Genomic DNA, 23,012 nt, shown 5'->3' with positions numbered 1-23,012 from the left:
CTCCAGCCGCTCTGCTGTAAACACTTTAGCTCCAGAGGACAACAGGATGCACGCACTTGCATGCTGATCATCATCATCATCATCATCATCATCATCATCATCATCATCCTCTTCACACTAATGCATTAGGACGAACGTGAATTTCAACACAATCCAAACAAGTATGTTTGTGTTTCATCCTCTTTTATTTCTCCATTTGATTATGTTTTTGTATTTTTATTCTCCAACATTTTCTTCTTCTCCCCTTTTTTGGTAGATTCTTTCTGGTTCACTCCTTTTTTTAACTTTTTTCTTTTACATTTGACTTCAGTTATTACTGTTATCCATTACTCTCTGTCTCTTGTCCTCCCTTTATTACGCCTTGCTCTCTCTCTCTCTCTCTCTCTCTCTCTCTCTCTCTCTCTCTCTCTCTCTCTCTGTCGGTGTGATTGAGTCTAAACAGTGACCTGAGAGTTAACAGGAATCCCTCTCTTTCTCCCTCCTTAACTTTGGATGAAAAGTAGGAGTGAATGAGCGAGTGGAGGAGGAGAGGAGAGCTGGATTGGGGAGCGGTGTAGCTGAGAGGCCACAGAGGGGGGTTCCAGCATTACTGAGAGGGCTGGACAGAGCAAAGGAGCAGAAAACAAGGAAGAAAAGAAGCAAGAGGGGGAGAGAGAGGGAGAGATGGCGAGTGGAGAGATCTCCACTCTTCCCTCGGCCACGGGCGACAGCTTTCCCCCGGGCCACTTCAAAGAGCCCAAGCGGCTGTACTGCAAAAACGGAGGCTACTTCTTGCGCATCAACCCAGACGGACGAGTTGATGGCATCCGTGAGAAAAACGACCCTAACAGTAAGACTCATTTCTAAAAATATTATAAAGGTATGAGAGACAGAGACAGAGATTGCTGTTAGGCCTCATGTTAATGTTTACACACCTTCACTTGAAGGATGGAAAGAATTGTAAGACAACAGTAAATGAGTAGAAGAAAATGAGAGTGAGAGAGAGAGAGAGAGAAGTGAGTATGAGAGACACAAATAGAAAGAATGAACAAGGGAGAGAAATAGGGGAAAGAGTAGAAAGCATTAGAGGGAGGCAAGAATTATAGAGTGAAACATGGACTGAGAGAAATGAAAAGAAAGAAGTACTGAATGAATGTGTTAGCTTTTAGTCATGTGGTTAGCCTTTATTGTGGTTAGTGTTTGTATTCTGTTACTTTATAGAAGTAAATAACTCACCTAAAGAGAGAGAGAGAGAGAGAGAGAGAGAGAGAGAGAGAGAGAGAGAGAGACAGAGAGAGAGAGAGACAGAGAGAGAGAGAGAGAGAGAGGCAATACAAAGCATCTTTATGCTGTAGCACGGCAGGGAAAGAAATCAAGCCCAACTTTCCGTCTGACTTCTCACTGTGGGTTTTTGTCATTTCTAAACACAAGGAAAATAACTAATATATGGATTCTTGATTCTGATTGGTCAGTATTGATGTCGATGTTGATTCATTTTCTATAACAGCAGCTCTGACAACGTGCTTGTACTAATACTCTGTTGTTGCTATAGTAACAAGTAACACATGGAAAACAACATGCTCTTATGCAACAGTGAAAACCATACAGTATAATCTTTGATATAGGGACCATGGGGATTAGGGGTTAGCACAGACTCTGGGGTTGTGGGTTCGATACTCACCTCAGCCTTTGTGTGTGGCGTTTGTATGATTTCTCCTTGATTCCAGGTGGGGGGTTTCCTCAGGGTACTTTGGTTTCATCCTGCAGTCCAAAAGACATGCTTTTTAGGCTGATTTGAGTGTGTGTTCTGTGATGTTTTGGTACACCTTCCCCACCTTGTGCCCTAAGTCCCCTCGAAGGGACTCAATGTTTACCTCTGTTTAAGCAGTAAAGAAAATAAATGGATAGATGACTGTATGGATGGATAATCTTTTAATCTAGCTGTTATAATATAAGTGCTTATAGTACTGACACTATACTCGCTGTGTCACCTCTGACAAAACATTACGAAGAGTAACATTCTTGGCTTCCCGGCCTCGTATTCGATCCAGGGCCGTTTATCTTGCTTGTCCTTTTGTGTAATTTGTACTTCCTTATCTTACTGATGCTGGATTAACAACAGGGAAAGGCTTACAGACATGTCGTTAAAGTCTATTGCATTTAAAATGGCTCAAGAGTAGTGAGGAGAGAACTTTTTCTCAGATGGTAATACAGTTCTGGACAAATGATCCATATAATCTGGCTGAATCTCTTTTATTATTTGTTTCTTTTACAAAGTTTTCCACACTCTTTGGTGGAAAAAACCCAAATTATACAGTAGTACATGTTTCTAAATCCTCTTAAATAAAAAAATAAATAAATAAACGCAGTCTTCCAGTTTTGTAGAGGATTGCATCATTACAATTGAGCAAAATAATATTAATATATTATTTATTTATTTGGTAATTCATGAGTAATTGTTTGAATTGTTCATTAATAGAGACAGAACATTTTATGGTTAGAGTTTAGGTTATAAGTCTTAAACTATTAGAAGCGCCTGCTATACAATTTTGACATAATATGTTTTATTTCCTCTGATTTTCATGTCATAATGTATCTGTATCTGTATCAATGTTTTTCCTTCCTTACGTCCTCTGCTGTCTCTGTGTTTTTTTAGTACCCTCTAGGTGGGTTGTTTCTTTCCTGTATTTTTTTTTTTTTTTACTCCTCCAAACTTCACAGTCCTTTCCTGTTTTCTATTTCTGTCTGTCTGTCTGTCTGTCTTCCTTTCTGTCTCGTGCTCTGTCTATGTTTATCCATCACTTTCTTCTCTTTTTATATCTTTTACTTTTATATCGTTTTCTTCATCTTCCCTCTGTCTTTTGCCTCCATTTCCTTCTCTCCCACACTCTTGTCTCTTCCATCTATATTTATCTATCTATACCTGCTGTATTTCTCTCTCTCTCTCTCTCTCTTTCTCTCTCTCTCTCTCTCTCTCTCTCTCTCTCTCTCTCTCTCTCTCTCTCTCTCTCTCTGTAACAACCTGTAAAGCACCTGCTATGAGTGTGGCTTATAGTTTTAATGACATTTAATCACGAGAGACATGATGACCGCATTGTTGTAAACACAGACGGTGGCTTTACAACACACACACACACGCACACACACACACACACACACACACACACACACACACACACGAACAAACACACACACACACACCCTCACATGCATCCTCTCTCTTCCTAACTCTCTTTCAAACTCTCATTAGTCATCAGTAAGCAATGAACACAAATGCAGAGGGAGTGAATGAATCATATTTAATAAACCAACTTTAAATGAATGAAATGAACTAAACTATGAATGAAAGGAACAAATGAACGAACGAACGAATGAATGAATGAAACGAACGAACGAATGAACGAATAAATGAATGAATGAATGAATTGGGCTATACAGTGATTATGATCTGATCAAAGCATGATAATAAAACAGCCCAGTACTCATCGCTTTCTCTACATAATAGCTGGAATATATTCTAAACTTGAAAACTAAGTACTAAGAAAGAGGGAGAGAGAGAGAGAGAGAGAGAGAGAGAGAGAGAGAATGTCATACTCACTCTACCATTTCACAATCATCTTCTTTGCTATGATGCAGTTGGGAAACTGTTGAGAAACACAGATAAGTGAAAAAATTCCAAAATTGGAAAGATACACTGACAACTGAAGTGATCTCAATATTTATGATGATATAATACAATTTTTGGATTACTAAGATTTAAATATCCAAATGGTTTGTTCATGAAAAACCTTCTAAATAGGGGAAACCTGCTCTACAAAATCATATATATAATAAGCCTAGTAGTTAAGGTGTTGGACTACTAATCAGAAGATTGTGGGTTTGAATCCAAGGTCCACTAATCTGCCACTGCTGGGCCCTTGAGCAAGGCCCTTAACCCTTAGTTGTATTAAAAAAAAGAGATATAAATATATCACTTTGGATAACAGCTTCTTCCCAATGACAAATGATTATATCCGATCAGCCATGACATTAAAACCACCGATGTGTGAAAGGAGTAACATTGATGATCTAGTTATAAATGCATCAGTCAAGCAGTGGGATTTATGGTATTATAAATGGTTGTGTTTGGAGTTGCTCACATTCTTATTATTGCCCATTTTTCCTGCTTTGCAACACACAACTTCAACACCTGACTGATTTACTGTGTAATATATAACCCAGCCCTTGATTGGTGCTACTGTAACAAGATAATCTTTATTATTCTCCTCAGCTGTGAAAAAAATCTACAGTATAATTTAATTTCAGCAATTAAAGCTGAAGCAGTCTAACAGCTCCTGATTTGATATTTCAAAAGAAACGGCGATGTCAATACTGTATCAATATTCAAGAAAAGTGAATCCCTGTACAATATATATAGCTTTGGCTTTTATACAATACGATTTATAATCCAGGGATTAGAGTATTTCTGAAGAACGCAGCATTGGCTCTCTGGCCGGAAGAGAAACTGCTAAAAAATGAACTAGAATTAGAAAAGATGAAAACACTAACAAATGAACTTTTATTCATGAATGTGTCTGGAAGGAAATAAAGGTCATCGCTTGTTTGTGGTTGGGCCGCGGATGTGACCCAACGCGCACACACACACATACTGTACACACACACACAGTTACTGTTAAGCCAGTGTTGAGGAATTTCCAATATCCGCTTCACTGGGGATGTGTGGGGATTTCTTGCCTTTCCAAACTTCCACATCTGACCAAAACATTGTTTAACTGTAAAAACAAAAAGACCACAAATTACTTTAAATTTACTTTAGCATAAAATGAGCAAAAATGAGTCTTGGAGTTGTCATCTTCCAAGTGTTTAAGCATCATTATGAGTAACTACGGTGGCCGAGAAGTGCAAGACAAATTAAAAAATCCGAAAACAAATGAACAAATCCAAAAACAAATGAACAAATCCCAAAACACATTAACAAATCAGAAAACACATTAACAAATCAGAAAACACAACGACATTTCAGACAACCCGGAAGCGGTTGGTATAGTTTGTGATTGGACAAGACACCTGTCACTCAAGGTATACATGAATTTCAACAGTCTGCCGCAGGGAAAAGTTGGAATGGATGGATGGAATGGATTACTGTGGATTAATTCTGTTATTTTCTTATATTTAAACGGAGAACTTTACACATTACACATAAGATTCCATACCTGTATATCTTGAGTGACAGGTGTTTTGTCCAATGATCGGTAAGTTTCCATTCAAAAACGATACCTACCGTTTCCGGTTGTCTGACTTGTTGTGTTTTCGGATTTGTTAATTTGTTTTCGGATTTGTTAATGTTTTTTAGGATTTGTTAATTTGTTTTCGGATTTGTTCATTTGTTTTCGGATTTGTTAATTTGTTTTGCACTTCTCGGCCACCGCAGTAACCTTTTGTCAGAGTAATTTTTTTTGTGCTTATTAACATTGTGACATCACTTATCTGTTCCAGCACTGGACTTTATCTGTGACTGCTTGAGAGGGTCTTTGTTGTTGATAATATGAATTCAAGAGTTTTACTTTTGGCTTCTTTTACCACATTGTCAAAAGCTTTAATAAACCACGACTCCTAATTCTTACTTAAGGTCACATTTACTGTTCTTAAACATCCATAAAACAAGTTAGTTCCTGTTATCACTTAGCAATGTTATTTGTTTCCATGCTTTTTTCTCACCAGCTTGGTACTAAAACATCGTAATTCTTTCCGTCCTGAAGACTTTCCCGTGCATAGAAAGTTTTAGATTTAATTCTGATTGTTTCAAAGCACTGAAACTGGAGACTCCAACTATGATTTCTACGTAAAAATCTCCCAATCAAAACATCGGCAAAAATATTTCATATATGAGTTTAAAACGTACAACATCCAACATATTAGTCCCTGAATAATTTGTTACTATAGAAACCTGTACTTTGCCTTGCAGAATGAACATCTATCCAATCAGATTTAAGAATTTAGCAGCACTGTGTAACCAGAATCAGTAAGCCATCTAGCTGTATAACACCTGTTGTTAGTAAACACCTGCCTTGACTATGGTATCATGTTACTATTGTAAATGTTGATAAAACGTGTATGTAGCATGTATCTTCAGAAGAAAAAAACAAAACACTGACTGTTATATGATTATTTTTTTCTCATTTGTGACTGACGCTTAAATACCTTCCGTTTTCTTCAGTTCGGCTGCAGCTCCAGGCAACCGCAGTGGGAGAAGTCGTAATCAAGGGTATCTCGGCTAATCGCTACCTTGCAATGAGTGCAGAGGGGAGGCTGTTTGGAACGGTGAGTCCACAAAATTTATGCACTACCAGGTGGTGGCTCAAGCGGTTAAGGCTCTGGGTCGTTGATCGGAAGATCAGGGTTCAAGGCCCAGCACTGCTGAGCTGAAACTGTTGGGCCCTTGAGCATGTCCCTTAACCCTCTCTGCTCCAGGGGTGCTGTCTAATGGTTGATCCTGTGCTCTGACCCCAACCTCCATTGTTGGGATATTTGAAGAAAGAATTTCACTATGCTGTAATGAATATGTGACAAAAATAAAGGCTTTTATTTTACTCAACATAAAAGAACATCAATATTGTAGAACTGATCATTATACAGTTATGCTGAACGTTTGAAAATAAATCTGATTCCGTTACCACTTATGATATAGAAGCTATAAACAGTCATTTTCTCATGGCCTTTTCCTGGAAGCCATTTAGATTTTGACATATCAAATAATGTCTACCCTTATGTCTAAACAAATAATATATACATAAATATTAACCCCATCCCCCAGTTACCATACCCATCCCCCCAACCCCCTTCCCCCCATGGAAACAGGAATCGGAGGGAAAATTACTAACAGTCAAGTACTTAAGAAGTTCCGCTTCATGGCTTGCCATCTGTTTAACTAGAAATCATGTCCTTAAGAAGGGTGCGTGTGTAGTAGTCATTTGTTTGGGATGATAAGGTTGTGCCTGCTGTGAGCATGTTGTTTAACCACACACACACACACACACACACTGAACCAATGTGGCCAGGTTGCGAACATAAGGCTTCCACAATACCATATTTACACATGTAATAAAAGATGTAATGAGATTAAAGTGTGTTCTACACACTGGGATGTTGCATGTTCGCTATTCATGGTTTCACTGCGATAGCAACTTTAAGACTATAGATGCACACCTTCTTAATCATGCTATTCTGCTCAGCACGTTTGGAATAAGTGGCTATTTGAGTTACCATTTGAGTTAACTCTTGTCTCAAAGCAGTTTTACAGGACATAAACATAAAACGTTTATAACAAAAAGGTTAATATAAAAGTTCATATAATACAAAAATTCAAGATTAATATTAGATATATTTAAATGTATTTGTATTTATCCCCAATGAGCAAGTCTGAGGTGACTCAGGTGACTGTGGCAAGGAAATACTCACTTGGATGGTAAAGGAAGAAACCTTGAGAGAAACCAGACTCAAAGGGGAACCCATCCTCATTTGGGTGACACTGGAGGGTGTGAAAATATACAGTCTGACAGTCTGTCCTCAAAGACCACATGGAGTTGGCAACTCCTTTTAGTATGTTCAAATACTTCATGAAGCAGTGTCCAACTGGAGCTGGTAAATCCCTAGATGCAACGGGATCCTCACATGGTTGGCCTCATCTCAGTGAAGGTCCAAAATCTTCATGGAATGGAAGACAATTAAATTTCTGGATGCCTCGGTGTGAGGACTCTGTTGGCTTTCAGTGTGAGACATGTGTTTTCCATCTGTTGTTAACCATACACAGAAATTTAGTGGTTAAAGATAACACCTTCATATATTAGATGCTTACAAACAAGCACTTGGGGCATCTCAGAGAGCAGAATTGGGTTTTATATCACAGTTTACTTGGAAGAAGTGCAAAGTCATCATGACTGATGTGGTTTGCAAAGTAACAGATAACACACAAACAAGAGGAAATAATTTCTTATTACTCTTAGCCTAAAGAAACAGCTGCTAGGAAATGTGTCATCATCATGACATCACATTGGTATTTCCTTTGAACAATCTCTGGGTTCAGATAAACCAAAACATTTCGGTTTGTTAATCTCGTTTAAATATTATTTTTATAAATGAATCTTAAAACCTGAACTGATTTATATGCTAATTGTTGAAAAAGTACATACCTGAAAACAGACATCTGAAACATCTGGATTTTATTATTGTTATTATAATACACTATACAGTGCTAAATATTTTGAGCCCTGCATTGTCTATAGTGTGATCATTAAATATAAAATTGGACTTTTTATTTATTTATTTTTGCCTACTAGCAGATGTATGGAATTGAAAAGTTTGGACTGAAATTAATAATTTGAATACTTTTAAAATTAATACTTTTTTAATAAAAAAAAAGTTTATTATTTATCAAAGAAAAGCTGGTTTAATGTATGCGAACCAAAGAACCAACTTGTTCCACAACATTAAATGTAACTTTAAATATTTATAAGTGCTTAAACTGTTAAGTTTAAACTATGATCCATAAATTGCCGTGGTGATAAAACGGATTTGATTTAATATCTTGACTAAAAATTACATCATATACGCAAATTACATCATAAAATAAACCGCCTATAAAAAGAACCAGTGTAAACTAACGTAATGGTTTATCTACCCTAGCAAGATAGCATAGCTGATGATTCTTCAAATAACTAATCAGTACTTGTCCGTTATTTCTGCAGCTCCTTGGTAAAGAGTTTGTCTTGTCCTTCTAAACATTTTGGATGGACATCCTGTTCCTGGTGACGTTACTGTTGTACTATATTCTCAATTTCCTGATGATAGGCTTTTTATGATGTTCCATTGTACATCTAATGGTTTGGAAATTCTTTTACACCTCTCTCCTGATCCAGGCTTTTGCTTTGTAAACTGTTTGGCTTCAACAGCAGATGAAACCAAGACAAAAATCCTACAGAAACAGCTGATCTTTAGTCAGGGTTATTCAGAAGAATTAAATTGATGACAGCTGTGTTAATTACTTTTGAACATGAGATTGAAGATGATTGATTCATTCTGAGCACAGCCACATCCCCAATTTTAAACCTATAATCTTATTCACTTACGCAACTTATTTTCAGAAAAAAAAGATCTTTGTTTACTTGTTTTTACATCACAAAAAGTATTTTTTTAAAATATCCAATTATACGTCCTTTTTAGAAATATGAACTCGACTGAATTTAATCCCCAACTTCTACTTTTAAAGAATCGCAGCTCAGAGTTCAAAGGTCATGGAGGAAGAATCTGTTTTTAATTTAAAGTCTCCTCAAGCACAGACACAGACATGCAGATTTAATTAAAACTGTCTGGAGTGTGAGTGGAAATAGGGATGTTGTTTTAAGTATTTCAGGAAGTGTATTTCAACATGAAATTTTAAATTCAATATACAAACAACTCGTTTAAGATGAAAATGTTTCTAAAACAGGACACTAAACACATAATTCAGATATTTTGTCATTATATACCTATATATACCTGATACATTTGGTTTTAAATGAAAATTGTAATTCAGTGTCCTTCAGTAACAAATGCCAATTTGGACAAACATGAACATAACTTACAACATGGAAATTGTCAAAATGACAATAAACGTGTCTGAAATGACTTTCAATTACTTTCCCTTTTACAGTAATGTTTACGTTTACTTTTATTGAGATGCTTTCACTTTAAAAAGCCTTTCAATCAAAAATGTTGTGCTGTGTATGCTTGTGTATGTGACAATTTCACTTGGATTTTTTTTTTTTTTAAGCTGGACTTATAAAGTACTGTAATCACATACTACAGCTAGTTCTTGAATTCTAACAATAGTCAAATCTCCCTCTCTTTCTCTCTCTTTCTCTAACTCAGAGACGAGCAACTGACGAATGTTATTTCTTCGAGCGACTGGAGGCAAATAACTACAACACGTACAGATCACGGAAATACCCCAACTGGTACGTTGCGCTAAAGAGGACGGGACAATACAAGAGTGGAGCGAACACAGGACCTGGACAAAAAGCGATCCTCTTCCTCCCTATGTCAGCCAAGAGCTAAACTTCCTCAGTGTGAGTCGTTATTAGTTTATGTGAAAACAAATGTCAGGTCAGAAAATGGACAATGAATCATTTTGGGACATTAATGAAGGGTTTCTTTTCTTTTATTGAATCATTTACAGACATAAAAGTATCACAGTGCTTCACTTGCTTTTGACTAATGAATCATTTCAGTCCATTAATAATTGATTTCAATTGTGTGTGAATTTTGTTTGTTTGTTTGTTTGTTTTTTGAGCTCATCATTTTGTCTGAGATGTGAATGGAAATGTGGACAAACTAAAGAGGTTCCTAAAAAAAACTGGTTACAGCTAATGTCAATTAATTACTAAGTATATAATATATCATCTGTATAATTTTTCATCAACAACCTTATTTACTAGGTCCTATTCATTTTCTGAAGAAAAACCTAAAACAAATGTTGTTTAAAATGCTTTTGTAAACGTTTTGTTATTCTCAAATTCTTAAATTTAACCTAGAAAAAAGGACAATAGATTTTTTCAACTTCTTTTGAAAGTTATGGATAATTGAACATTTTAGGCCAGTAAAAACAATAGACAATATAATTTTATTGAGACTAAGCCCCGATGCTGAATCTTCTAATTTAACAGTTTGAAATTGTATAAGTTTTAAAACTGCAGAAAAGTAATATTTTTAATTATAATCAGGTTATAAAATTCAACCTTAAAGCTGAATTGAACATTTGAATCCAATCAGTGTAACTACATTTTGTAAACAAGGAGGTACTGTACTCTCAGCCTGGAGCTCTGTGAATTTCTGTTTTTCAATGAAATAGAAGCATGAATGAAATTCAGAGCTGCCAGACTAAGCAGAAAGGTGTTGTGTGGAAATTTCATTCAAATTTTACATTTGTAAAATGCAAAAATTTTACATTTGTAAAATTTTCTAGCTACTGTACTTTGAACCTACTAGTGGGTCGGAAAACGTTTTTAGATCTACATTAAAATTTATATTAAAACAATTCTGAAAGTGGAACTCAGTTAAATATTTATTCTAGCAATACTTTATAAACATCAACATTAACATCAGACTTAAATTACAAGCTTAAGTTAACAAAGAAAAATGGCCAAAATTTGTTTAACATGAATCTGTTACATAACAATCGAATAAATAACTTGAAACATTCACAAATTTGTGAAACAATTATTTTATTTGGCAAAAGTGTTTTGTTAAAATAAATTTTATAAAAGTTATTTTTATTTTTAAAGCCTCTTGATGTTTATAACTGCAGCTCCTGTACATTTTGAACGAATGTCCTGACTAAATGTGAGTTTAAAAGATGCTGCTTATATATATATATATATTTTAGCTTCAGTGTGTATAGATCACATTGCGCTGTAAATGAGATTTTATGAGAGAAAAAAAAACACTAAATATTGTCTATGTATGTAGTTCAACTCTAACACTATTGCGATATATTGACTTTCTCGGATATGACTGTACATACAAATATTTACATTAAATACTGTATTTAAGTCCAGGTTTTTCAGGCAATCGCTGACTTTTGTTTGGAAGTGAATTTCAAATGGCATTTTTTCCAGACATTTTTATTTTAAATTTGAAAGTGTTTTAATATCTTTAATTTCCAAATTTCATAAAATGACAGAATATTAAAACAGAAAAAAGTCTGTAACTTTGTACTGTAGTTATGTCAACATTTTAATAAAACATAGCATTATAATTCTGCAAACTACAAATGTAACAGTATTTATAACACAATACAATTAGCATATTTATTAGCTAGTTCAAATAGGTTTAAGGGACAAAAGAGCACATACTGTATTAATGTATTAATCTTATTTACAATCACAACAAAATGTTGACAAAATGCAAACAATTGTAAGTCTATTGTTCAATTAAATAAACAAATTTGTTTACAAAAAGTAAACGAATGTTTCCCTTATTACAAACTGCATAGATGTAAACTATTCCATAAATAAGCAATTACACAAACACATTTTAAATGGTTTATTAATAAGCTTTCATTTCTGTATGTAGTGTGTCTGCCTTACTAATCTCTTTGTAAATTCATGTGATTTGATGTGAAGTTTTTTAAAAAAAAATAAATAAATAAAATAAATCAACACCATCTGACCAATCAAAATTGAGCATTTTCAAAGCGCTGTGATCTGAAGATTAAGATAATTACTCTACCAATTTGTTTATTTAAATGTCAATTTTTGTTGATCATTTTGGCCATTTCTGCTTAATAAAAATCCACATATTAAATTAATATAACGGAAATATTAAAACGAGTTTAATATAATCTAACTTTAATATGCATTTGGTTATCTACAAATAAATGAATAAAATAATGCCCTTAAAAAAGACTAGAAAAAAATTCTTCTTTTGAATTTATTTAAATAGATATATATTTGTATTATTCTCCTTTTAACAAAGGCCTCGGAGGAAAACAGGCATTTAATCGTATCTTTAACACGCTGTAAGATTTATTTATACCGCTCAGGAATTTTCCTGTGATGAATCTGATAGACTAATCCGGTGTATACAGCAGGCAGTTCCTCCATGCTTAGATCGATGTTGTTGAATCCGTTCTCGAGTCCGTACAGCAGCAGTTTGGCGATGCGGCTTGTTATAGGTGCACCGTCACTAGATTTAGCCAATTTGGCCAAATCCATCCACTCGCACCGTAAACACTCGTGCTTGCAGAAGTTAATGTCGTACGTCACTGGAGCGAGACGGCAGATCAGATACATATCCGAATTCCCAAACGCTCCGGGGTGGTGGTGCTGCTGGCGGATACTCAGGAGAGATCGGAATTCAGATCGGATGCCGGTTTCCTCAAAAACTTCACGGACTGCAGTGTCGCCTAATTAGAAAAAAACAATCATTAACAAGCAATGATTCACAAATTTTCATCAAGTCTAAATAATTATTGTTAAATAAATGATTCATACAATATATAAATATCATCAGGGGGTTGAAAAAGCGGTAGCTGGGAAACGTGACGCATTTAGATTTCGTGCCCTGTCTTTTTTAAACGTAGTTATTGATAGAAGTAGGCATACAAACAAAATTCATAAAATTGTCAACTAAAATTGTCCTAAACCAAAAACATGTTTGTTTTCATCAGTCTAATTCACTTAGCTAACTTAAGTAACTAGCTAATTCACTTCTTAAATAAAAAATTACAGACAATTGAGTGAAATTTTTCAACAATTTTGAATCTTTGTGTGATGTAATACTCACCAATATTTTCACTTGGATTTGACAAGCCACCAGGAAACTTCCACATATTCTTAGCCTGAAATAAACAATATTGTATTTTAAAACGGTTTTTATTTTGATTACTAGCATAGAGTTATCCATTTATTTTGATATATTTTTTTTATGTTTGAAGGTGTTCTAATAAATATGTAACACATTTATTTCCATGCATTCAACATAGAAATATTAACTTTATATTTAAAAGAAATGTTCTACTGATGTGTACAAACATGTTTATTTAGTCACATTTTAACACCGAACCAAAAGATAAATGCTGCTAGTTATAAACTGTAATTTAGTTCTTACTTGAGTAGACTTTTTTTTTGACATTTTAATGCTTTTATCCTTCCTTTATTTTTTATCCTTTAAGTTAAAGCTATGTAAATTTGTATTTCCCTTCTTTGTATGGTTCTTCGTTTGACTTTTTTGCTCTTATATGAAACAATAAAGAGTATTTTTGTGGGGCAATTCAATGTTGTTGTTTTTTTAATTATTATTATTATTATTATTATTATTATTATTATTTGATTTTATTAAGTGATACATTATAATTGAATTTCTGAGCTAAAGACATTGAGGTTGTATCTAGAAAAGAACTTCTGCAGGGACCAAAGTTTGATACTTGAGTTTTTTATTGTGATTTATGACTTTTAATGTGTTTTATACATTTATTACTTTTATACTCTGATAACTTTGAAGTTATTAAGAAGACTCTCTGTATTTCCAGTCACTGAGTAATGATTTCCAGATTCTTCAGTCCCTCTTTCCTTGGCAAGATTTCCCCCCCAGATAACTGTAAGTGTGTGTGTGTGTGTGTGTGTGTGTGTGTGTGTGTGTGTGTGTATGTGTGTGTGTTTTACAAACTAGATGCTCCATGCCATATTTCAGGTAATGCTTAACATGCACCCCGTGTTATCCATGGTCAATGATCAGCACTAGCCGGGTAATGTTTAATGAGTAAGAAAGAACTTCAGAGGGTATGATTGTTAGCTGTGGTTGGTGTTTATATCTTCATAGAGCATAAGCACAAGCATTACAAGGACAGTGTAGATAGAAAAGGTCTGTCCACTGAGAGAAGTGAATTAATCAATAAATGCTTTGTGTTTGTCTAAGCTTTGAATTGTCCTGATAAGGCGATTATCTACATGAATGTGTGTGTATGTGTGGGAACTGAATGTCCCCACATGGACAGTAATCCCTGTTAAGCATGAGTTTGTGGGGACACAAATGGTTGCATTTATATACAGTATGTTCTAGATTTCTGCTGCCAAGTATCAACACTTTTCTTATAGCTGTCACATTTAACCAGGTTCGTGACGGACGGTAAACCTCCACACCAGAAGGGGGCACTGTATTGGTTTTTGTTCACTTGTAGAAGAAACTACTTAACTGGATTCAATACCTGCTGCTTTCCCATTGATACAGTATGTATTGATCAGTGTATGTGTGAAAAATTAATACAATCCGGACCAACTAGATACCTACATACATCCACCATGTTGCATTGTCATGCTACCTACGAGGACAGAGTAATAGAAAAAAACCTTTCCTCTTCGCTGTAAGTCAGCATTCCAATATTACTTTTAACTAAATTTGCTCTTGTGTAAAGCTAACCAGTTTGCTACATCTGGGATGAATTAAGAGGACACCAAGAATATCAATAATGTTCTTGTATGTTCTTGCACTGTTCAGTTTGTACACTGAAAAATATTCGTAAATACTTTCTTCTTGTGTTCTTCATCCGCGTTCTACTATGTGTCTCAAAAGGGTTATTTCTTTCGCTTGTATTTTTCATCTAAAGTGTGAATCATCTGACACCCACACATGGACAAAAAGCACCTAAAAGTCTTTTGCTGTTGAGTCATATGTGAGTGTGTGCGTTTGCACAAGTATAAGGCCCTTGGCATATTCTGTAACTCGGTATCGCTGATGGATCAGAGCCAGACTGCAACCAGTAAATGACGAGGAGCAGCGAACCTTTGAGGATAAACAATAAAGAAAGCTAATAGACAAGTGAGCCAGATAAAGACAGAGATCCGCATATGTGTGTCGCGGCCTTGAAAAAACCCTCTAAATTGTGTAATTTTCCACTAGATACAGTTTTTAAAATCTGCTTACCCTTAAAAGTGAAAAGAGAGAAAAATGACACTGGCCAATCTTACAAAATGATATGTTTTTACTGGAAAAAAGTTTATTCCTATGAGATTATCAGGATCATTCACTGGTGTATCATCATCATTAAATGGTTAGTGAACCTGATTCACTGAGTAACGCATGGCAACATTAAGGAACAAGATGCGACCACCACCATGCTTCATTACAGATCCAGTGTGTACTGATAAGTGTTTGTGTGTAGTATAAATACTATCAGGACATCCTTCTTCCACCATGTTGCCACTGTCACGTGACATAAGATTTAATAATAATAACTGCAAAAATATGTTTGTTTTTTTTTTTCTCCACAAGACAAAGGTTTACTCAGGGGTTGGTAGAAAAGTGACCACACGTAGCCGACATGCTACCTTCAGCCATCTTGGATTCTTATGGCTCTTCCTAGCCAGTCCGAGAAACAAGCAATTACACAGATGCTACCACCACCAGGCTTCACTGCAGGGAGAGTATTCTCAGTTAAGAATCTCAATGAAGTCTATTTCAATTGAAATAGCTTGCAGGAAGGAAATATTTATGCAAGGCATGCAGCTGGCTATAAAGGTGATGATACAATCTGATGAATTCAACAACACTGGACGTTGTTAGGCTTTGTGATCCATACTGGACCTGGATATTTTGGACATTTTAGCTAACATTATAGAAGCACTGAAGAAGCGAGGAATGGAAATGATTAGCAGAAAGGCCTCTGCTTCCTCCAGTAGGCATAAAGGAGCCAGTGAGTGGGCTGGGAAAGTGAAACAAGGTTTTGCAGTCAACTTTGCTGTGTGTGTGTGTGTGTGTGTGTGAGAGAGAGAGAGAGTGTGTGTTTTATTGCCTAAATACTTCATGTTTACACACTGCTTGTTGACCTGGCTAAATTAAGCTAAGGTATCAGAAAATCGCAGTGACGTCAATGTTATTTGCAAAGACAACAACAAAAAAGACCACGGTGTGCCATATAAATGAACTCTATGTATGTGTATGAAAGTGTGTGTGTGTGTGTTTGTGTGTGTGTGTGTGTGTGTGTGTGGAATAAAACAAAAATTCTTCCTTACTCTGTTCTTGTCTTGAACAACAAGGACCTTTCCATTGGACTGGTTCACAACAGCACCTTTAAGAAGGGAAACATGGATTAAGCTATAAACACACACACACACACATTATACATACATTTCAATATTGTTGTATTTGTGAGGACAAATACTTCTGACAAGACTTTAGTACCTGAAGATGAAGATAAAGGGGTTTGTTTAAGGCAAATCTTAATTAACCAGGTTTAAATTATCCAACCGCATCAGCATTCCTAAGTGAAAGAACTTACAGCAAAAGAATTTTCTGCCTCCTCACAAATATGATCCCTCGAGGACAGAGCGTTTATATTGTGTCATTCAACTCCTTGCTAGTGATGCCAATAAATTTAGAAAAATCTGGGGTTCCCATTCATGTCAGTCTAGACTTTGTCGGTTCTGGTCACATAACAATTGAATCTTCTTCTTCTTCTTCTTCTTCTTCTTCTTTCGGCTTTTCCCTTCAGGGGTCGCCACAGCGAATCATCTCTCTCCACCTAACCCTATCTTCTGCATCCTCAACACTTGCACCCACTAGCTTCAAATCCTCATTAATTACATCCATATACCTCCTCTTTGGTCTTCCTCTTTGCCTCCTGCCTGGCAGCTCCATGTCCAACATTCTCCTACCAATATACTCACTCTCCCTCCTCTGAACATGTCCAAACCATCTTAATCTCGCCTCCCTAACTTTGTCCCCCAAACGTCCAACATGGGCTGTCCCTCTGATGTACTCGTTCCTAATCCTGTCCAATCTTGTCACTCCCAAAGAGAACCTCAACATCTTCAGTTCGGCTACCTCAAGCTCTGACTCCTGTCTCTTCTTCAGTGACACTGTCTCTAAACCATACAGCACGGCCGGTCTCACCACTGTCCTGTACTGAATGCTGGGAAAATATTATAAAATATCATTAAGCTATAAATTCAACACTGTTGGTGTTAAACGGTATAGTGTTATTTAATTAATTCAGTTACAGGTGTAGACGCAACAATGTTCAGTGTTTACTCTGGAGTTTATATTGTGGTGGGGACCAGCCAATAAACAAAAAGTTCTCAAAAGGAAAGAAAGACAAATGTGAGTGTGTGTTTGTGTGTGTGTTTGTGTAAGTGATGACTGCATCAGGTTTCTTTCTTCTATTCTCAAAAAACAGCATCTTCCCAGAGACATGTTCCAACATGTTCCTACTACACGCACTCTCACACACACTCTCTCTCGCGCTCTCTCGCCCTCTGCTGCTCAAACCTGGAAATGTTTGTGCAAACTCATACATGATTCTTTTCTATTTAGTTCCATTCTCTTCCAAACAGATGCACAACTGGACAAACTGTGCCAAGCAGTGTGAACACATGAATCAGTTTATTTCATTGTTATTTGATTGTGTAGCATTTTTTTTAAGACTCTGCAGTGGTGTTTTTTTCTTCAGAAACCTACTTGAATTGGTTTAATCACAAGAACAAGATTCTTCTTTTAAACTCCTAGCAGGTTGCACGTATTTAATACGGCACACATATGTCATTATGATTATATAATTAATTCATATCAATGAGGCTTCGGGTGATGCTAGTTGTGATGAAGTCACATGACACGTCTTGTTATAATTTAACAACACTACAGCAATATAGCGTATACTCTGATCAAGACTAAACTCAACAGAATCAAACACACACTCTAACCTGCAACTCCGACCTGGTGTGTGGCGTAGTGGGGCAGACGGCTCTCTCCGTCCCCCATCCACAGGCTGAGCACGGCCTCGTCTCGTACCGCGTGGTGGAAGATAAATCCCTGTAGCGCTGCAGCCTCGGCTAGACGACTCCGACAGAGAGGAACATGCAACCAGACAGCCACACGTCCCTCGGACTGCCACACGCACACAGACTCTAAAACACAACGATACACAAACAAACACAGAGTTTATAATACGTCTACAATTAAACATGACACGTTGAATTCTTTATTTTGACTGGCATATTGACAATATCCTCTATAGTGGTAATCAGAACTAACTGATGCCCCACATCAATAATTTAACAATGAACAGATAAAAACGATTGAGTCGTTCTTTAACAAATTATTTTGTTAGTGCTGTTAAATTGCTGGGCTATAACACAATAACAAGACTTCAGATGTGATGAAATCACACCGTCCCATCATTGATCATTTTTTATTTTGCCCCAGTGTTAATTAATAACTATGTTGTAACGTAACTAACATATTCACCTGAACTACATACTCGTACACTGCCCATGAACATCTGTAGTGTTGAAGTTTGTATCCACAAAAAACATTTATTTGTTTATTTCTCTCTCACCCTCCCCTCTTCCACCCTCTCTCTCTCCCCCATTTCTCTCCCTCCCTCGCTCCTTCACTTCCACTCTCCATCCCTCCCTCTCTTCCACGCTCCCTTGATATCCCCTCTGTTTCTCTCCCTCCCTCCCTCCCTCCCTCCCTCTCACCCTCCCTTCCTCTCACCCTCCCTTCTTCTATCCCTCCCTCCCTCCCTCTCACCCTCCCTCCCTCTCACCCTCCCTTCTTCTATCCCTCCCTCCCTCCCTCCCTCCCTCTCACCCTCCCTTCTTCTATCCCTCCCTCCCTCTCACCCTCTCTTCCTCCCTCCCTCCCTCCCTCCCTCCCTTCCACCCTCCCTCCCTCCCATCCACCCTCCCTCCCTCCCTCCCATCCACCCTCCCTCCCTCCCTTCCACCCTCCCTCCCTCCCTCTCTCTCTTCCACCCTCCCTCCCTCCCTCCCTCCCTCCCTCCCTCTCTCTCTTCCACCCTCCCTCCCTCCCTCCCTCCCTCTCTCTCTTCCACCCTCCCTCCCTCCCTCCCTCTCTCTTCCACCCTCCCTCCCTCTCACCTTCCCTTTCTCTCCCTCCCTCCCTCTCTTCCACCCTCCCTCCCTCCCTCCCTCCCTCCCTCTCTCTCTTCCACCCTCCCTCTCTCTCACCTTCCCTTTCTCTCCCTCCCTCCCTCCCTCCCTCTCTTCCACCCTCCCTCCCTCCCTCCCTCCCTTTCTCTCCCTCCCTCCCTCCCTCCCTCTCTTCCACCCTCCCTCCCTCCCTCCCTCCCTCCTTCTATCCCTCCCTCCCTCTCTTCCACCCTCCCTCCCTCCCTCCCTCCCTCCTTCTATCCCTCCCTCCCTCTCACCCTCTCTTCCACCCTCCCTCCCTCCCTCTCTTCCACCCTCCCTCCCTCCCTCCCTCTCTCTCTTCCACCCTGCCTCCCTCTCACCTTCCCTTTCTCTCCCTCCCCCCCTCTCTTCCACCCTCCCTCCCTCCCTCCCTCCCTCTCTTCCACCCTCCCTTCTTCTATCCCTCCCTCCCTCTCTCTTCCACCCTCCCTCCCTCTCACCTTCCCTTTCTCTCCCTCCCTCCCTCTCTTCCACCCTCCCTCCCTCTCTCTCTTCCACCCTCCCTCCCTCTCACCTTCCCTTTCTCTCCCTCCCTCCCTCCCTCCCTCCCTCTCTTCCACCCTCCCTCCCTCCCTCCCTCCCTCCCTTTCTCTCCCTCCCTCCCTCTCTTCCACCCTCCCTCCCTCCCTCCCTCTCACCCTCCCTTCTTCTATCCCTCCCTCCCTCTCACCCTCTCTTCCACCCTCCCTCCCTCCCTCTCTTCCACCCTCCCTCCCTCCCTCTCTCTCTTCCACCCTCCCTCCCTCCCACCCTCCCTCCCTCTCTTCCACCCTCCCTCCCTCTCACCTTCCCTTTCTCTCCCTCCCTCCCTCTCTCTTCCACCCTCCCTCCCTCCCTCCCTCCCTCTCTCTTCCACCCTCCCTCCCTCTCACCTTCCCTTTCTCTCCCTCCCTCCCTCTCTTCCACCCTCCCTCCCTCCCTCCCTCCCTCTCTCTCTTCCACCCTCCCTCCCTCCCTCTCACCTTCCCTTTCTCTCCCTCCCTCCCTCCCTCCCTCTCTTCCACCCTCCCTCCCTCCCTCCCTTTCTCTCCCTCCCTCCCTCCCTCCCTCCCTCTCTTCCACCCTCCCTCCCTCCCTTTCTCTCCCTCCCTCCCTCCCTCCCTCTCTTCCACCCTCCCTCCCTCTCTCCCTCCCTCCCTCCCTCCCTCCCTATCTTCCACCCTCCCTCCCTCCCTCTCTTCCACCCTCCCTCCCTTCCACCCTCCTTCCCTCCCTCCCTCCCTTCCACCCTCCCTCCCTCCCTTCCTCCCTCTCTTCCACCCTCCCTCCCTCCCTTCCACCCTCCTTCCCTTCCACCCTCCCTCCCTCCCTTCCACCCTCCCTCCCTCTCTCTCTTCCACCCTCCCTCCCTCTCACCTTCCCTTTCTCTCCCTCCCTCCCTCCCTCCCTCTCTTCCACCCTCCCTCCCTCCCTCCCTTTCTCTCCCTCCCTCCCTCTCTTGCACCCTCCCTCCCTCCCTCCCTCTCACCCTCCCTTCTTCTATCCCTCCCTCCCTCTCACCCTCTCTTCCACCCTCCCTCCCTCCCTCCCATCCACCCACCCTCCCTCCCTCCCTCCCTCCCTCCCATCCACCCTCCCTCCCTCCCATCCACCCTCCCTCCCTCCCTCCCATCCACCCTCCCTCCCTCTCACCTTCCCTTTCTCTCCCTCCCTCCCTCTCTCTTCCACCCTCCCTCCCTCCCTCCCTCCCTCCCTCCCTCTCACCTTCCCTTTCTCTCCCTCCCTCCCTCTCTTCCACCCTCCCTCCCTCCCTCCCTCTCTCTCTTCCACCCTCCCTCCCTCTCACCTTCCCTTTCTCTCCCTCCCTCCCTCCCTCCCACCCTCCCTCCCTCCCTCCCTTTCTCTCCCTCCCTCCCTCTCTTCCACCCTCCCTCCCTCCCTCCCTCCCTCCCTCCCTTCCACCCTCCCTCCCTCCCTCCCTCCCTCCCTCCCTCTCTTCCACCCTCCCTCCCTTCCACCCTCCTTCCCTCCCTCCCTCCCTTCCACCCTCCCTCCCTTCCACCCTCCTTCCCTCCCTCCCTCCCTTCCACCCTCCCTCCCTCCCTCTCTCTCTCTCTTCCACCCTCCCTCCCTCCCTCCCTCCCTATCTTCCACCCTCCCTCCCTCCCTCCCTCCCTATCTTCCACCCTCCCTCCCTCCCTCTCTCTCTTCCACCCTCCCTCCCTCCCTCTCTCTCTTCCACCCTCCCTCCCTCCCTATCTTCCACCCTCCCTCTACCCTCCCTCTCTTCTCCCTCTCTCCCTCTTCTCCCTCCCTCTCTTCCACTCTCCCGCTCCCTTCTCCCTCCCTCCCCCTCCCCCTTCTCTTCCTCCCTCCCTTCCTCCCTCCCTCCCACCTTCTCTTCCTCCCTCCCACCTTCTCTTCCTCCCTCTCTCTGTTTGTAAACCCAGCAGTTACACTGAGATATTTAAAGCAGGGTACTTGAGTAGATATAATCAGTGTAAATGTTAAGTGAATACTGTAAGACTTCATTATTCACCCCGCAGCAGCTCGCTGAAAGCAGCTTCGGTGACGTCAGCGGGCAAGTGGCGCACCGTCACGCCGCCGTGCGCGTCCACTGAGCCGGGAAGAGGAGCTCCCGGACCTCGCTGCTGCTGCTGCACCTGCTGCTGCTGTGCCGCATAACCGGAGAAACGACAGAATGACTCCCTGGTACTGCGACACGGATACCGGGTTAGGAGTTTTATAAAAGGGTAAACAAAACCACTAAATGGAGCCATTGAGAAACTCGCATACAAAGAAAACACTACAAAATAAAAGTCGCTACTTGACATGCATGAAAGCCGTAATGTTCAGAATATAATCTGAGACCCGACAATATTCTTACGTGTGCATAACTTTTATCTGTCTGAATATAAGTCTGAATAAGTCCAGCACGACATAAAAAACGTGGCTACATCAGATTTTATCTTACTTCTTAATCACTGGGCCTTTTTTAATTTTTTCTTATGATGTAAAATCATCTTTCGATTAGTTTTTATACAAAATCTCTTTGACATGCTGTATTAATTAGTAGTAATTCTGCTTTCCTATGTTATATATGCGGCATTACAAACATATATATTTTTTAAAACATATGCTATAAATATTTAAAACGTATATTTTTCACGTCAATATTTATAACGTCAATATTTTTTGGAGTGCGCTTTCATTATGTGCTTTACGGTAAAAGACGAAGGTTCGCGAGAGGCGGTGTTGAACTTTAAACCTTGAATATGCGGCGTTTGGAAATTTGAAACATCGCGCATGCGCGGTGCATCGCGCACGCTTTCAACAAGGAGAGCGCGAGGAAATCAACATGTCATCAAAGAAAAATAAAGGAAAAGGGAAAAAATCACAGGATGAAGAAAACATCAGTTTCGGATCACTGTCGGATTTGGATTCTTCTGGATTTCTCGGACTGTGTGTAACAGACTTTATAGAGAAAGGTAAATGAGGGTTATGGAGATCATATAATAATCACAACAACAATAACAACAACAATAATAATAATGCAATAATAAATAACATTCACTTCAGGGTTACATTGAGATCTTCTATCTTTTTATAAGAGTTGCAATGGACAAA

General features: G+C 39.9%; 3 protein-coding genes across 8 annotated transcripts in view; 2 read left to right on the top strand and 1 right to left on the bottom strand.

Moving 5' to 3' along the window:
- fgf2 (fibroblast growth factor 2) lies at window positions 1-12,140 on the top strand. 2 transcript variants are annotated; one of them, XM_060893319.1, is made up of 4 exons: window positions 1-161; window positions 501-829; window positions 6,197-6,300; window positions 9,886-12,140. In XM_060893319.1, the coding sequence occupies exons 2-4, from the start codon at window positions 664-666 to the stop codon at window positions 10,069-10,071; spliced, it is 456 nt and encodes a 151-aa protein (XP_060749302.1). In that variant the 5' UTR covers window positions 1-161; window positions 501-663; the 3' UTR covers window positions 10,072-12,140. The 2 variants fall into 2 exon arrangements, with proteins under 2 accessions (XP_060749302.1, XP_060749303.1); XM_060893320.1 differs by having other exon boundaries at window positions 7-161; window positions 504-829.
- Window positions 12,141-12,288: 148 nt separating this feature from the next.
- nudt6 (nudix (nucleoside diphosphate linked moiety X)-type motif 6) lies at window positions 12,289-22,201 on the bottom strand. 2 transcript variants are annotated; one of them, XM_060893316.1, is made up of 5 exons: window positions 21,925-22,201; window positions 18,210-18,413; window positions 16,524-16,579; window positions 13,300-13,354; window positions 12,289-12,919 (listed from the first exon to the last, which is right to left on the bottom strand). In XM_060893316.1, the coding sequence occupies exons 1-5, from the start codon at window positions 22,163-22,165 to the stop codon at window positions 12,540-12,542; spliced, it is 936 nt and encodes a 311-aa protein (XP_060749299.1). In that variant the 5' UTR covers window positions 22,166-22,201; the 3' UTR covers window positions 12,289-12,539. The 2 variants fall into 2 exon arrangements, with proteins under 2 accessions (XP_060749299.1, XP_060749301.1); XM_060893318.1 differs by lacking the exon at window positions 21,925-22,201 and adding an exon at window positions 18,754-18,843.
- The window catches only part of afg2a (AFG2 AAA ATPase homolog A), a 153,468-nt gene continuing 152,532 nt past the window's right edge, over window positions 22,077-23,012 (top strand). For all 4 annotated transcript variants that reach the window (XM_060893313.1, XM_060893314.1, XM_060893315.1 and 1 more), the window contains exon 1: window positions 22,077-22,873. In XM_060893313.1, coding sequence (XP_060749296.1) covers window positions 22,744-22,873 — 130 coding nt within the window. In that variant the 5' untranslated portion in view covers window positions 22,077-22,743. The remainder of the gene's footprint in view (window positions 22,874-23,012) is intronic.

Source organism: Tachysurus vachellii, chromosome 18 (assembly GCF_030014155.1).
Source record: "Tachysurus vachellii isolate PV-2020 chromosome 18, HZAU_Pvac_v1, whole genome shotgun sequence".
Lineage (NCBI taxonomy): Eukaryota > Metazoa > Chordata > Actinopteri > Siluriformes > Bagridae > Tachysurus > Tachysurus vachellii.
The sequence above is the reverse complement of the archived record's forward strand: the minus strand, read 5'-3'. Positions and strand labels throughout refer to the sequence as shown.